The sequence below is a fragment of the Miniopterus schreibersii genome (assembly GCF_964146895.1).
Source record: "Miniopterus schreibersii genome assembly, chromosome: 16".
In the NCBI taxonomy this organism is placed as follows: domain Eukaryota; kingdom Metazoa; phylum Chordata; class Mammalia; order Chiroptera; family Miniopteridae; genus Miniopterus; species Miniopterus schreibersii.
In genome coordinates, this window is record NC_138116.1 from 3,332,183 (window position 1) to 3,346,321 (window position 14,139).

The window sequence follows — 14,139 nt, forward strand, 5'->3', positions numbered from 1 at the left end:
GATAGGAGGCCTTGGAGGCAGGGCCAGTGTGCGTTTGTGTCCCTGGCTGCTGTGCTCACAACCTGTGGATGTGCGGCCCTGGCCCTGGCCCCAGCCGTGGCCAGGAGGAGCATGCCCGGGCTTGTGAGGGGCGCAGCTAAAGCCCAGCCAGGCTGGCTCCTGTGGGATATGCTCTCCTTAGTGCCCAGGCAGCGGGCGGTAAGGAGGAGCCAAAGTCCATGCCCAGGCCTGTTCACCCACCCACTCCCCCACCCTACCCCCACCTTGGCCTGGAAGAAGGCTCTGCGCGTGGCATTGGCAGGTCTCTGAGCTCCCAGAAAGCCGAGCTCTGAAGTGTCCATTTTCCTGCCTCTTCTGGACCAAGGTGCCCTCCAGAGAGGCTAGGCACTGCCTCGCAGCCTCGCCTCTTCCTCCTGGCCAGCCCCACAAAGGAGCTCCTGGGGTTGGCTAAACCACAAGGACATTTGAAGGGAACACCTGACTATCCTTGTGGGGGCAGGGGCCGTCCGCTGTCCCTGCCTGGTGCAGCCTGGCCCCATCACCCTGATGGAATGTCACCTGTGGAGTGGGGCAGGCTGAGCAGCTGGCCACCTGCCAGGGAGACACCTCTCTGGAGCCCCCACCCTGTGCCCTGCCCACCCCAACCCCAGCTCCCGGGCCTATTCAGGAAAGTCTGTGGGTAAGAAGCCTACCCATCCAGGGAGGCCGCCCTCAGTCCCCGGCCCAGCTGGGTGCAGCCCCTGGGATGGGGCATGGCCACTGCCCCACCTGCCCTGGCGCCCCCTGCTGGGGAACACTGGACCCTCCCCAGAGCCACTGTGGGAGGGTGGGGAGGGGCCGGACCCGCCTACCGCGTCCACTCGCCTCCAGCCTGGGAGAGTTCCTCCCAGGATCCCCGACAGGCCAGAGGGAGGCAGGAAGGTGCAGGGCCTGACCGGGCCTCTGAGGTGGTGAAACCCTGACCTGGCCGTCTCCCCGCCCGCCCTCCTTCACCCCTCCCCTGGTACAGGGTGGCAGCCCTGGGCTCTTTGCATAATCCTGCGGCTTCGCTATCTTCACCCAGCGGCAGTGGACACAGCAGAAGGGAAGGGCAGAGCTGGCCACCATGGCGACACTCCTGTCCCACTCCGCGCGGCGCCCTCCCCTCTTGCGCCAGGCCATCAAGATAAGGCGCCGCAGGGTCCGGGCGCTACAAGATCCCCTGCCCCAACCGACTCAGGAGGTAGGAGTGACCTCATCGGGGAGAAGAGCTGGCCTGGGTGGGGCTCTGCGGTCTTCGGGTGCAGGCCCCACCTCTCTCAGGCTGGGGCTGAGTGTGTGGTCCCCTCCCTTGCTCACCCTGTCCCCTGGGCAGAGCCTTCTGGGCCAGCAGAGCAGAGTCTGTGTGTTCTCTGGGCCACCCTGAGCCTTGGGTCCCGTCTCTGGTGGAGCTGACCCCCACCTACTCTGCTCCTCCAGCTCCAGTGGCACCGGTCCCATTAGGCAGGGAGTGTCCCCACTGGGGCCAGGTTGCTTGGGGACCAGCTGAGCAACCCCCAGGCCTGCTTAGCATGACCCCCCGTCTCCCACCTCCGCCGCCGGGCCTCACTTCCGCCGCTGGGGTGCGAGCGCTGCCGATAAGCAGCACTGCTTCCTCTGGGGAAGGAAAGGGGGTGGGGGCCCCGGTGCCCAGAGCTCACGCTGCCGGGCAGCTGAGCACCGATGGACCTCAGCCACCCCAGGCCAGGGGGGAACGAGGAAGGTGGCGCAGGGGCGGGCCCCCCGGAAGGCCTGCTGTGGGAACAGGTGTGTGGCGCCGGTGGGGTTGGAGGCCAGGGCCCCGGGGCCCTGGGCCTGGGCCTGGGCCTGGGCCTCCGGGACACTTTGTCTTTTCTCCTTGCTCCCCAGATCGAACCTCCATCCCACCACTTCTCCCCTGAGGAGGTAAGAATTGGAGTGTTGAGGGGGTGAAGAAAGGTGCCAGGAAGCAGCCCCGCATCTTCCCAAACAGGCCCCTGGGATCCTGGCCATGGCGGATGGCAGCAGCCCCTCCCCCCTCCCCCCTCCCCTGCAGATGTGGGTCATTTGTCCCTGCTTTGGGCATGCGGTGTTGGTGTCCGGGGGCTGGTGGGTGGTCTGGGTCCTGAGGTGACCCTGCCGTGTCTCAGCGGGCCCTGCTGTACGAGGAGGCCCTCTACACGGTCCTGCACCGCCTGGGCAAGCCTGAGCCCAACCATGTGAGCGAGGCCTCCGAGCTGCTGCGGTACCTGCAGGAGGTGAGCCCGGCCCCCCCCCGGCCCCCCCCCCGGCCCCCCCCCCCCCCCCCCCCGCAGCCTGGACTCAGGAGCCCTTCCCGCCTGGCCACTCCCCACCCGTGCCCTCAGCCTCCCCCCTGCTCCCCACCAGGCCTTCCACGTGGAGCCCGAGGAGCACCAGCGGATGCTGCAGCAGGTCCAGGAGCTCGAGGTAACCCTGGGCCAGGGCCATCCTGGGTAAGGACCGGGACTGGGACGCCCAGCTCCCTCCGGGACTCAGGCGCCCCCTCCTCTCTCTCCAGAAGCCAGTATTTTGTCTGAAGGCGACAGTGAAACAAGCCAAAGGCATCCTGGGCAAGGATGTCAGCGGTGAGCAGGGGTGCTGTGGGCCTTCCTCCTGGCTCCTTCCTCTCCTGTCACAGTCTGTCCCGTCACTCGGTGGGCTCGGCTCCTTACCCGTGCAGCCTGAGGTGGGGAGGGGTGGGGGGGATGAAGGACCCTCCCGAAGAGCCCAGCTCACCCTGGCTGCCTCGTCCTTCCCAGGGTTCAGTGACCCCTACTGCCTGCTGGGCATCGAGCAGAGGGTGGGCACGTCGGAGGGCGGCGCCGGGTCTCGGCGGCGGCAGCAGAAGGCTGTGGTGAGGCATACCATCCCCGAGGAGCGGACCCACCGCACCCAGGTCATCACCCAGACACTCAGTCCTGTCTGGGACGAGACCTTCATCCTGTACGTGGCCCTGTCCCAGCCGCCACCCCATCTGGGGGTACTCTCAGTGTAGGGGTCCCCCAGGCAGTGAGATCAGCAGGACCGCCTGGATCTGGGAGGGAGCCTGGCTTGACCGGCGAGGAGCCTGCTCAGTGTGCCAGCGGGCGCAGGGGTCAGCACAGCTGGGTCCGTCTAGGGGCAGCCCGAAGCCTTCATTTAAAGGAAGGAGGGGTGCGGTTGGGAGGGGAGGGGAGGTGGAGTTTCCAGGAGGCGGCTAAGATTCCACAGCGGGTGATACTCCTGGGGATCGCAGCCTCAGGAGACAAGCCCTGGGCTGGGGTGGCCTTGGCCTGGACGGTGGGTCTACCCTGCAAGGCCCTCGACTGTGCCCTCCTCTCGACAGGGAGTTTGAGGACATAAGCAACTCGAGCTTCCATCTGGACATGTGGTAAGGAACGTGCCCCGCTGTGGGGGTGGGGAAGACACAGGGGTGGGAGCGAGGGTGGCAGAGGCCCCAGCTGAAGGTGTCAGGAGCTCCCAGGACAGCCTCTTCGAGGAGCTGCTCCTGCTGTCCAGGCCCTGGAGCCTCTGCCTGCAGCTCAACCCTGTCCCCACCAGGGACCTGGACACTGTGGAATCTGTCAGGCAGAAGCTCGGGGAGCTCACAGATCTTCATGGGCTGCGGAGGTAGGTGCCGCCGGGTTCCCAGGGAAGGAGAGGGGGTTCCTCCTGCCCTCCCCCAACATGCAGCCAGCACTGGTTGCTGGGCAGCAGGCTCCGTCCTGGCCCCGTGGCCGCAGGTGGGGGCCAGATGCTATCCTGGCCCTTCAGGCTCTCGGCCCACCTCCCTCATGTCCCCTGTCTGTGCTAGGATCTTTAAGGAGGCCCGGAAGGACAAAGGCCAGGATGACTTTCTGGGAAACGTGGTTCTGAGGCTACAGGTGAGTGGGTTGGGGAACAATCCCCAGGAGAGAGGCAGAGGGGGGCTGTGAGGAGCTCGGGAGGGTTCCAGGTCTGTACCAAGCTGAGGATGGGTCCTGCCTCCCATCACCTCCCTTTCCCCACTCACGGGCGTGAGCATCTCCTGACCTCTTGGCCTCCAGGACCTGCGCTGCCGGGAGGATCAGTGGTACCCTCTGGAGCCTTGCACTGAGACCTACCCAGACCGTGGTCAGTGCCACCTCCAGTTCCAGCTCATCCACAAGCGGGTAGGTCTGGGATGAGGGCCAGGGGCCTCCTGGCGGCCCAGCTGGGTGGACGGGCTGCACAGGGCACGGGCACTCTGCTCACAGCCACGCTGGCCCTCCTGCAGAGAGCCACTGCCGCCAGCCGCTCCCAGCCCAGCTACACGGTGCACCTCCACCTGCTGCAGCAGCTCGTGTCCCATGAGGTCACCCAGCACCAGGTACTGCCCTCTTGGGGCTGGGCAAGGCCTAGGTCTGCCTACCAGGCCCTGACACCCCTCCACCTGCCCCTGCAGGCAGGCAGTACCTCCTGGGATGGGTCATTGAGTCCCCAGGCTGCCACCATCCTGTTTCTCCACGCTACACAGAAGGACTTGTCTGACTTCCACCAGTCCATGGCGTGAGTGCACCCCCCTCCCTTCCCGCCCACCTGTGTGCTGGCTGCCCCGAGTCCAACCCTCGAGAGATTTCTGTTTGGCCCAAACTGTGTGTCTTTAGTTTTGAGTCAGTTACCAACTTATAAAAGCTGGGAGATTTCCCTACAGATTCACATCACCACCCTCTCACGGAACACTAGCACTTGACACCGCATGCGTGGCTGTCATTTTGCTGGGCTGCAGCAGGTCAGAGCAGAGTAGCTTGTCCTCCCGAGTCTGTCACATTGTCATCACTCCCGGACATCACCTGAGTCCTCTGGGCATTTGAGTTTGCCACCCCTGTCCCCTACCCTACCCCACTTCCCAGTGCCATTGCCTTCCAGTCCGCAAATCTGTACACTGAGATTACTGACTCTTGGTTGAGGACCCGTCACGTTCCCAGGGCTGCAGCAAATGTGGGAAGCCCAGCAAGGGCACATGTGAGCTCACAGACATTTCAGTACACTTGAGGGGTCAGAAGGAGGGCACAGCGGGTGCTGCCCTGGGCCGGGGCTGACACCTGGCACTTGAGTCAGGGGCGGAAGGAGGCAGCTTCAGGACTGTGGGCAGGTAGGTATTCCCCGACGGGGGGGGACGCAGGCGAGGCTGGAGACTGGAGCAGGCACCGATGGTGAGGGCATAGTTTGCCCACTGGGCTCAAGCCTGTAATGCAGGTGGCCACCATGTCCTGGCGGGGACACTGCCACGGCTCGTGCGCTTCCTTCCCCCACCCACATGCATCCTCCCACCCGAACCTTGTCTCAGCTCCGTCGTCACCTCTGGGCAGTCTCCTTCGAACTGTCCAAAGGGAAGTTCCAGCCGGTGTTTGCTCAAGTCTCCAAATCTGATTTTTCAACAGAAGCAAGAAAGTCTGAATTTTAATATCACAAATATCCTAATTTAAGAGATAGGTGATTAATTTACCTGTTTGAAAAGTACTATAGGAACAAAAAAATCCTATGGGTTCCCTTCGCCTCTGCAAGTCATTGGGGATCCCCAGGAGGCTTCGGGGCAGGAGCAGGCATTGTCCCTCCCCAAGGCTGGGCGAGCAGTGGGAAGGAAGGTGCCCAACCCGGCCAGGCTGAGGGCTCCTGTCTGCCGCAGGCAGTGGCTGGCCTACAGCCGTGTCTACCAGAGCCTGGAGTTCCCCAGCAGCTGCCTCCTGCACCCCATCACCAGCATCGAGTACCAGTGGATCCAGGGCCGTCTCAAGGCAGAACAGGTGGGCTAGGGCGGGGTGTGGGGTGAGGGACACGCAGGGCCCAGGGAGCGGGAGCGGCTGTCCGGGCCCCATAATGCAGCTTGGCTCACAGCGTATTCCTGGGCCTGCAGCGGGAGGAGCTGGCCACCTCGTTCAACTCCCTGCTGGCCTACGGCCTCTCCCTCATCCGGAGGTTCCGCACTGTCTTCCCTCTCTCGGTCGCCGACTCCCCCGCCCGGCTGCAGTCTCTGCTCAGGTCAGTGGGGTCAGGGGCTGGGGAGCAGCTGGGGCACCAGCAGGGACGGGGAAAGCGCTGGAGGGGCGAGTGGGGGTAGGGGGCAGCAGGCTCTCTGTCCTCGCAGGGTCCTGGTGCAGATGTGCAAGATGAAGGCCTTTGGAGAGCTGTGCCATGACAGTGCCCCACTGCCCCGCCTGGTCACAGAGGCACTGCGGGTATGGTACCTGCCCTGGGATGGGGAGGGCCTGGGCCTGGAACGAGCGATCCTCCCTGCTCACTGCCTCTCTGCCCACAGACTGGCACTGTTGAATGGTTCCACCTGAAGCAGCAGCACCATCAGCCCATGGTGCAGGTGAGGGGACTCAACAGGGTGCTAGGTGGGTGTCTGTTTCTCCCAGCCCTGCTCAACTCACCTCTGTCCCTGCCAGGGCATGCTGGAGGCGGGCAAGGCCTTGCTGAGCCTGGTACAGGACATCATTGGCGACCTGCACCAGTGCCAGCACACGTGGAACAAGATCTTCTACAAGTGAGCAGGTGGCTGGGTGGGAGAGAGTGGGGACGGGCTCAGGCGGGGACCAGAGGGACCCCAGTGTGTGCCACCAGGTCACACGGGCTGCCTTTCCTACAGTGCTCTTAAGGTCGACCTCTTCGCCATGGCTTTCCTGGAGCTGCAGTGGCTGGTGAGTCTCTTGCCATGTTTCCAGGCCTCTCCTTCCACCTTGGCTCTGCAGCCCTGCCCACCATCCCGTCACTTTGCAGGTGGCCAAGCGGGTACAGGACCACACAGCCGCGGCAGTGAGCGGCCCCGTGTCCCCAGAGATGGGCGAGAGTCTGTTTCAGCTTTACATCAGCCTCAAGGAGCTCTGCCAGATGGGCCCGGCCCCCTCGGAGAGGTGGGCAGCGGGCTGGCTGCGGGCGTGCAGGGGACAGGAGGGCCTGCCACCCGCGCTGGCCCAGGCCTTCCCCAGGCTGAGTCCCGGCTTTCCCCAGGAATGGAGTCCTGGCCCTGGACGGCTTCCACCGCTGGTTCCAGCCGGCCATCCCCTCCTGGCTGCAGAAGACGTACAGCGTCGCCCTAGCGAGAGTGCAGCGCGCTGTGCAGATGGACCAGGTGGGGGCGGGGCCCGGGTGGGGTTGGGGTCCCGGCTTTAAGGTGGGGCTTGGGGCTCTGCTGGGACTTCAGGGTGTGCAGAAGCAAGTAACTGGCAATAAAGGATGCTTTTAGGCCAGGTGTATGCAAAACGCTGCCTCCGGATATCCTCGGAGTTCATCGTGGCTTCCCTTTACAGACCGATCCTTGCAGCCGGTGGGGGGGTCTGGGAGGAGCCCTGCTTGTTCCCCTGCCCAGCTCTGGGTGTTTGCAGATGATAGAAGCTCTGAATGCTTGCGGAAGTAAGGAGGGCGGCAGGGGCATGGATTTAGCAAGCCCTAGCCCCCCTTTCTGACTGCGCCCCCATCTCCCAGCTGGTGCCCCTGGGCGAGCTGACCAAACACAGCACATCGGCTGTGGATCTGTCCACCTGCTTCGCCCAGATCAGCCACACTGCCAGGCAGCTGGACTGGCCCGACCCAGAGGAGGCCTTCATGATCACCGTCAAGTTCGTGGAGGTGCAGCATCTTCCCTGTGCCCTTCCCGCCTTCTAAGACAGCCTCCTTCCCACCCTAACCTGGTTCTTGCCCTAGTGGCTTCTGAAGGCCTATGTCCTGAATCCCGAAAGTCATCGAGATTCCCGTGCCTTCGCCATCCGCCCCTCCTGGGTGCCTCTCCCCACCCCCACTGACCGTCCTCTCCTTACCCCAGGACACCTGCCGGCTGGCCTTGGTGTACTGCAGCCTGGTAAGGACCCGGGCCCGCGAGCTCGCTGCAGGCCAGAAGGATCAGGGCCATGCAGCCAATATGGTGAGGACCAGAGCTGGGGCTTGGGACTGGGGTGGGGGTAGAGGCTGGCCCACCTGCCACTATTCAGGAAGCTCCACACCCCTGTGCCCATGCCCGCCCCCAGCTGTGCGTGGTGGTGAATGACATGGAGCAGCTGCGGCTGGTGATTGGCAAGCTACCTACCCAGCTGGCATGGGAGGCACTGGAGCAGCGAGTTGGGGCCGTGCTGGAGCAGGGGCAGCTGCAGAACACGCTGCACGCCCAGCTGCAGAGCGCGCTGGCGGGGCTGGGCCACGAGATCCGCACTGGCGTCCGCACCCTGGCCGAGCAGGTACCTTGTCCAACCCGCAGTGACCCTGCCGCACCCATCCTCAGCCTGAAGCCTCCCTCCCCCCAGCAGGCCTTGGGCTGACGTCCAGCCCTCACCGCTCCCTGAACCTAAATTCAGGCCCTGGCCTCCCCCCACTGTTCTGTGTCCACAGCTGGAGGTGGGCATCGCCAAGCACATCCAGAACCTGGTGGGTGTCCCGGAGTCCGTCCTGCCGGAGGATGTGAGTGGCCCTCCCTCTGGTTGACCTTTGCCAGCTCTATGGGTCTGAAATTGCAAAGGGCTCAGGGTGGGCAGGAGGCCTAAGGTCATGGAGTGTCAGAGATGAGTCCCCCAGACTTGGGCAAGGAATGTTCCCTCCTGGACCTCAGTGTCCTTCTTGGATGCTGAAGGGGCAGGGTTGGGACATTCCACGGGCTCTCTTGGCACAGTTAGTGTGGGGACTGCAGTGGGGCAGGGTGTGGGCTTTACAGCCAAAGAGACCTGGGCACGCATCCTTCCCAGCTACCTGCTAGCAAAGCTGTCCTGTCCATACAAGCCAGCTGACCTCAGTCTCGTCAGCCGGGATAGTGAAACACATCATTGATGGTTTGGGGGGTTAGTCACTAATTCATCAATTATTTAGGCACCCATTTTGTCCCAGGCATTAAGTACAGGGAATATATATATATGTCAGCGAACACCATGACAAAGATCCCCGCATTCCTAGAGTTTACATTCTAGTGGGGGAGGTGAAAGAACTAAGTATATAAATAACTAGAGGTGTAGCTGTAACTAAACTCGTGTGCATGTTTGTGTACACACACACAGACTCAGTGTGTTAGACAATGGCGAGTGGTAATGAGAAAAATAAAGCACAAAAGACGTGGGAAGTGTCAGAGGATTGTATTTTATTTTTAAATTTTTAAAATTATTATTGATTTCAGAGAAAGGAAGGGAGAGAGAGAGAGAAATATCAATGATGAGAGTCACTGCTCGGCTGCCTCCTGCACACCCCCTGCTGGGAATCGAGCCCTCAACCTGGGCACGTGCCCTGACCGGGAATCGAATGGTCATCTCCTGGTTCATGGGTTGGTGCTCAACCACTGAGCCACACTAGCCAGACTGAGGGTTGTATTTTTAGATAGTGGCCAGGGAAGGCCTTGCTCAGTGGGTGACAGCTGAGTCAAGACTTAGAGGAAACAAGAGAAGGAGCCGAGAGGATTTCCAGGGGAGGGGACAGCAAGGGCAGGACCAGGCCTGGCAGGTTCAAGAGGCCAGTGTGACTGGAGCCAACTGTGGGCAGGGCCAGCTCCTGCAGAAGTTCAAACACTGCACACAAAGGCTCATGGCTTCCTCCCCGGGTCAGGCAAGGGAACTGGGTGGGACTGGAATGGCCAGAGCTGGACGTGCTGCCCGCCCCTCCCCGCAGGCCATTCTGCCCCTGATGAAGTTCCTGGAGGTGGAGCTCTGCTACATGAACACCAACCTGGTGCAGGAGAACTTCAGCAGGTCTGCAGCAGCCGCCTGCCCGGCGGCACCCCCCCCCTCCCCCTGCCCCTTCCCTGGTCTCAGCATCCATTTGCAGGGGAGGATGCCACCAGCCTCTGCTTGAATGCTTGCTCCAGGGACAGGGAGCTCTCCACCTGCTGTCTTTTCTCCATTAGCCCTGGGCAGTGCGGCCTCACAGACTGAAGTTCTCCCTCCTAATGTTATAGGCAACTCTCCCCAGATTCAGGGGAGCTTCTAGTTAAGGGCTCTCTCAAAGCAGGGGCTCAGCACACCGGGCAGCAGGGGATGAGACCAGGGGTGAGCTGGATTCAGACCCCAGCTTCACGGGGGCTCAGTGGGTGGCCTTGAGCAGATTACTCAAGTTTTCTGCGTAGATGGTCAGAGTTCTGGCCTCTCTTAAGGACTAAATGAGTCACGTGAAGGGCTGAGAGCAGGAAGTGGTCTGTGACTGCATTGAGGACAATGATGATGATGATAGGTCCTCCACATGGGATCTGGGCCCGAGGTGGCCGCTGGCCCGTCCCCCCCCACCCCTCCCAGCTCCCCTCCACTCCTAGTGATGCGGGGTGGGGGTGGGGCGCGGGAGCCCCCCTTCTTCCTTTCTTAGGCCACAGTATGCCAGTTGTTCAGCTCTGATTTTCACCTAAAACAGTTTAATCTCCACTAAGGAGCTTTACTCTCCACTGTCTCACGAGCCCTCAGAACAGTGTCTGATTCAGAGTAAGTATCTAAGTTAACTCCTTGTAATATAGACTGCCTCCATTTTTTATTTTTTAATTCTCACCCAAGGATATTGTTTTCATTGCTCTTCAGAGACAGTGGAAAAGGGAGAGAGAGAGGGAAACATCGATGTGAGAGAGACACATCGACTGGTTGCCTCCCAAACAACCCCCCCCCCCAGCGGGCTGGGGACCGAGCCTGCAACTGAATCTCGACTCAGGATTCAGTCATTGGAGGACCCGCCTCCCCCACACCGTTTGTCGGGGTTTGGTAACCCCGAGAAGGAGTATTCACTAGGCGGGCGGCGTGCTGGATGGGACTGGCCAGCTCCCCGCCCTCACTCCCCATCCCTTCACTCCTGCCTGCGCCTCTGGCCCCAGGCTCACCTGTGACGCTGCTGGAGGGTGGGGGTGGGGAGGAGCTGTGGATGGGCCTGGGTCCCACGAGGCCCTTTCTCAAAAACATCTCTGCTTCCTCCTCGTCCGGCTTCTTGTCCTGTGTCCGGCACCCCTTGGCGCCTCACCCCAGCCTTCTGGCCCTGCTCTGGACCCACACGCTCACCGTGCTGGCGGAGGTGGCCACCTCCCAGCGGAGCTGCCCCTTGGCCTCTAGCAGGCTGAAGGTTGCGCTGCAGGTAGTACCAGTGACGCAGTGATAACCCTTGTGGGCGAGCGTGTGGGGTCATCTCTGATGTCTGTCTCCTCACCCTATAGAACCTGGAGATCTGTTTCTATGCGGAGGGCTGTGGCCTGCCACCTGAGGCCCTGCACACAGCCACCTTCAAGGTACGAGCCTTTGGTGTGTCTGGGGCAGGGGGAGCCTGTGCACAGGGCCAGCTACATAATTACAGGACCCAGCACCAAATGAAAATGTAGGCCTCTTTCAAAAGTGATTTAAAACGTGAAGACAACAGGAGAACATTACCTGAGCATAAGGTTCTAAGCATGGTGGAAAGGGTGCTGTGGGACTGCGTGGGTGGCGTGCCTGTCTGCCAGGGCAATCCTGAGGGTGTGCTCCCCTGCCCGTGGTCCCTTAATGCCCAGAGCTTTCCATGCCAAATTGATGTCTCCCCTCTTGGCTTCGAGCTCCAGCAGGGCAGGGCTGGGCTGTGACCGAGTGTGACAGTTCCGGTGACTTCTCGGCTGGGTCCTGTTCACAGGCTCTGCAGAGGGACTTGGAGCTGCAGGCGGCCTCCAGCCGGGAGCTCATCCGCAAGTACTTCTGTGGCCGCCTCCAGCAGCAGGTGAGGCTCCCTTCCTCACCTGGAGCCCTGCCGCTCAAGCCCAGCCCCAGCTGACACTGCCCCTGTGCCCCGCCCCTAGGCAGAAACCACCAGTGAGGAGCTTGGGGCCGTCACAGTCAAGGTCTCCTACCTCGCCTCTGAGCAGAAGTTGCGAGTGGAGCTGCTCAGCGCTTCCAGCCTGCTGCCCCTGGACTCCAATGGTGGGTGGAGGCTGCCCAGGGGTCACTCCATTTCCCTGCCCTGCTCCCCCAAGTCCCTGGAGACTCTGCTCCCCCAGCAGGAGCATTGGGTGCATTTCCTCTGGATTACCAGGAGGGGGCAGTGCTGAGCAGGACACAGCTGCAGGGAATGGGGGCTGGAAGGAGGGCTCGGATATCCTTGGCCATTGTCCCCTCTTTGGGCCACTTGCCAGGCTCCAGCGACCCTTTTGTTCAGCTGACCTTGGAGCCCAGGCACGAATTCCCTGATCTGGCTCCCCGGGAGACCCAAAAACACAAGAAGGACCTTCACCCGCTGTTTGATGAGACCTTTGAATTGTGAGTGGGTCCCCATACTTGCGGCACTTCCCCAGCCCTGGACCAGCCTTAGGCCTGCTCCTCCTGGCTGGGGCCAAGGGTCTCCCCTGAGAGGACCTCATCTGGGTCCCTGGGAGGGGCACCTGGGACAAGGGTTTGCTCGCATAGGTCCCAAACCTGCTCCCTGGGAGGGCAAGACTGTTGGGAGAAGACTCCCCATTACTTCCAGGGAAGGGTCCTGAACCTGAAGTCCTCTGTTCCCCAACACAGGTGGGCCTGGGGACACAGGGCCCCCTTGTATAAAGCATCAGCCCACAGTCATACTTTGCAATCCTCTCCCCATCTGAGCTTCTTTCTCCCAGTCCTGGTCTGTCCTCAGGAATCAGGAGGTGAACCCATGTTGGGGGGTGGAGGGGGGTGGATGGCAGTGGCAGTGTGTGGGGTGGGCAGCTGAGCCCAGCTCTGCCCCCTCCCCCAGCCTGGTGCCCGCTGAGCCCTGCCAGAAGGACGGGGCATGCCTCCTGCTAACGGTGCTGGACCATGACACGCTGGGGGCTGATGACCTGGAAGGGGAGGCCTTCCTGCCGCTGTGCTCCGTGCACGGCCTGAACCGGACAGAGGAGTCTGGGGCGGTGCCTCAGACGCGCCTGCCCCTCACCTATCCCACACCCAACGGTAGGCCTGAGCCCAGCACTGGGGACAGAGGGGAGGGGGCAGCCTGTGAAGGCTCAAACGGGCCCCCAGAGAGGTGGAGAAAGGTCACCAAGTTTACCTGGGGAGAGGGGCCATCTTGCTAACAGGACTGGGTCATGTTTGTGCACTTATGGGCCAGTTCTACGCACCTGACATATATTATTTTTTCAATCCTTACAACCACCCAATGAGGCAGATACTATTGCTATTTTATAGATGAGTAAACAGGCACAAAGAGGCTAACTAGCTAGCCTGAGGTCCCCTGCTCTATCTGGGCACTGCCTCTCCCCCAGAATCTGACTCCCAAATGCCTCTCTTCACAGGGGACCCCATCCTGCAGCTGCTGGAGAGCCGGAAGGGTGACCGCGAGGCCCAGGTGTTTGTGAAGCTGCGGCGGCAGCGAGCCAAGCAGGCCTCCCAGCATGCCCCACGGCCAGGGCGATAGCAGTGGAGGGTGGGTCCTGCAAGTCTGGGAGCCCCAGCATGCGGAAGGCCCTGAGTGCAGACCCCCTCTGGTCTCCTGCCAGAGTGGGGTCCACGGTGATGGGGACACTGTTAGCAGTATTTACACTCCCTCCTTGCCTTTAGCCTTGGCCTCAGCATTCTCTGCCAAATCCCAGCACCGGGGAAGGAGGGGGCAGCTGTTTGCATCTCCTACCCTGCTCTTCTCTGGGAAGAGCTGCTCTAGTAAAGCAGGGGCTCAGTCGGCTGCCCCCCAGCAAACCTATTCTAGCCACTGGGTGGGGGCCAGAGCTGTGGGCACAGGGACCCTCTCATGGGAGGAGAGGGGACCCTGACCAAGATGAGGACCTGGGGGCAGGGCAGCTGTAATGAAGGGAGCCCAAGTCCTCTCCTGAGGGGGCTACCAACACCCAGGCTAAGGAGCCTGGAGCCAGGGACCTGATTCTGCTAGGTGAGAGCTGGCAAGCAGTGGGGCTGGCATGGAGGGGTGGAAGCAGAAAGGACAGCTTGGCTAGCCTTATCTACTGAGGACATCTCCTCCTGAGCCAGTACCTGCCACTTAGAAATGTTCTTAGCAAAAATAAAAAAAAAATCACAATCCATTGTTCTCTTAGAGAATAAACTGTCGGCCTGCAGTGGGGCCCAGACGTCAGGTCATGCAAACCCCTGCCCAGCCCGCAAGACACCTTGACCTGCCCCCACCCTGGGTCTGGCCCACCCATGACTCCCCCACGTTACAGAGCAATGAGGTAGGTGTGGGGGCAACTGATGCAGAAGCAGGTGCTGGGGTAATTGGTGTTACTGGTATGTGGACAAAGGGCTTTGAACA

General features: G+C 61.7%; 1 protein-coding gene across 4 annotated transcripts; it reads left to right on the forward strand.

Annotated features, from left to right (window-relative positions):
• The first annotated feature begins 892 nt into the window (after nucleotides 1–892).
• Nucleotides 893–13,886, forward strand: UNC13D (unc-13 homolog D). Of its 4 annotated transcripts, none has more exons than XM_081115733.1 (33): nucleotides 893–947; nucleotides 1,064–1,222; nucleotides 1,888–1,923; nucleotides 2,148–2,255; nucleotides 2,386–2,445; nucleotides 2,537–2,603; nucleotides 2,778–2,961; nucleotides 3,344–3,388; nucleotides 3,559–3,627; nucleotides 3,812–3,881; nucleotides 4,044–4,148; nucleotides 4,253–4,345; nucleotides 4,421–4,524; nucleotides 5,645–5,762; nucleotides 5,873–5,997; nucleotides 6,104–6,194; nucleotides 6,275–6,331; nucleotides 6,408–6,505; nucleotides 6,608–6,659; nucleotides 6,739–6,872; nucleotides 6,970–7,090; nucleotides 7,444–7,587; nucleotides 7,781–7,879; nucleotides 7,983–8,189; nucleotides 8,341–8,409; nucleotides 9,598–9,677; nucleotides 10,926–11,031; nucleotides 11,111–11,182; nucleotides 11,557–11,640; nucleotides 11,720–11,840; nucleotides 12,053–12,176; nucleotides 12,634–12,830; nucleotides 13,172–13,886. In XM_081115733.1, exons 2-33 carry the CDS (start codon nucleotides 1,106–1,108, stop codon nucleotides 13,291–13,293), a joined length of 3,279 nt encoding a protein of 1,092 aa, XP_080971859.1. In that variant the 5' UTR covers nucleotides 893–947; nucleotides 1,064–1,105; the 3' UTR covers nucleotides 13,294–13,886. The 4 variants fall into 4 exon arrangements, with proteins under 4 accessions (XP_080971859.1, XP_080971862.1, XP_080971860.1 ...); XM_081115734.1 differs by having other exon boundaries at nucleotides 903–950; XM_081115735.1 differs by lacking the exons at nucleotides 893–947; nucleotides 1,064–1,222 and adding an exon at nucleotides 1,593–1,785.
• The last annotated feature ends 253 nt before the right edge of the window (nucleotides 13,887–14,139 follow it).

Coding starts and splice junctions, on each gene's coding strand:
- UNC13D (XM_081115733.1), top strand. CDS start 1,106: ATGGCGACACTCCTGTCCCACTCCGCGCGGCGCCCTCCCCTCTTGCGC. Junction 2,256..2,385: donor TGCTGCGGTACCTGCAGGAG/GTGAGCCCGGCC, acceptor GCTCCCCACCAG/GCCTTCCACGTGGAGCCCGA. Junction 11,183..11,556: donor TGCACACAGCCACCTTCAAG/GTACGAGCCTTT, acceptor TCCTGTTCACAG/GCTCTGCAGAGGGACTTGGA.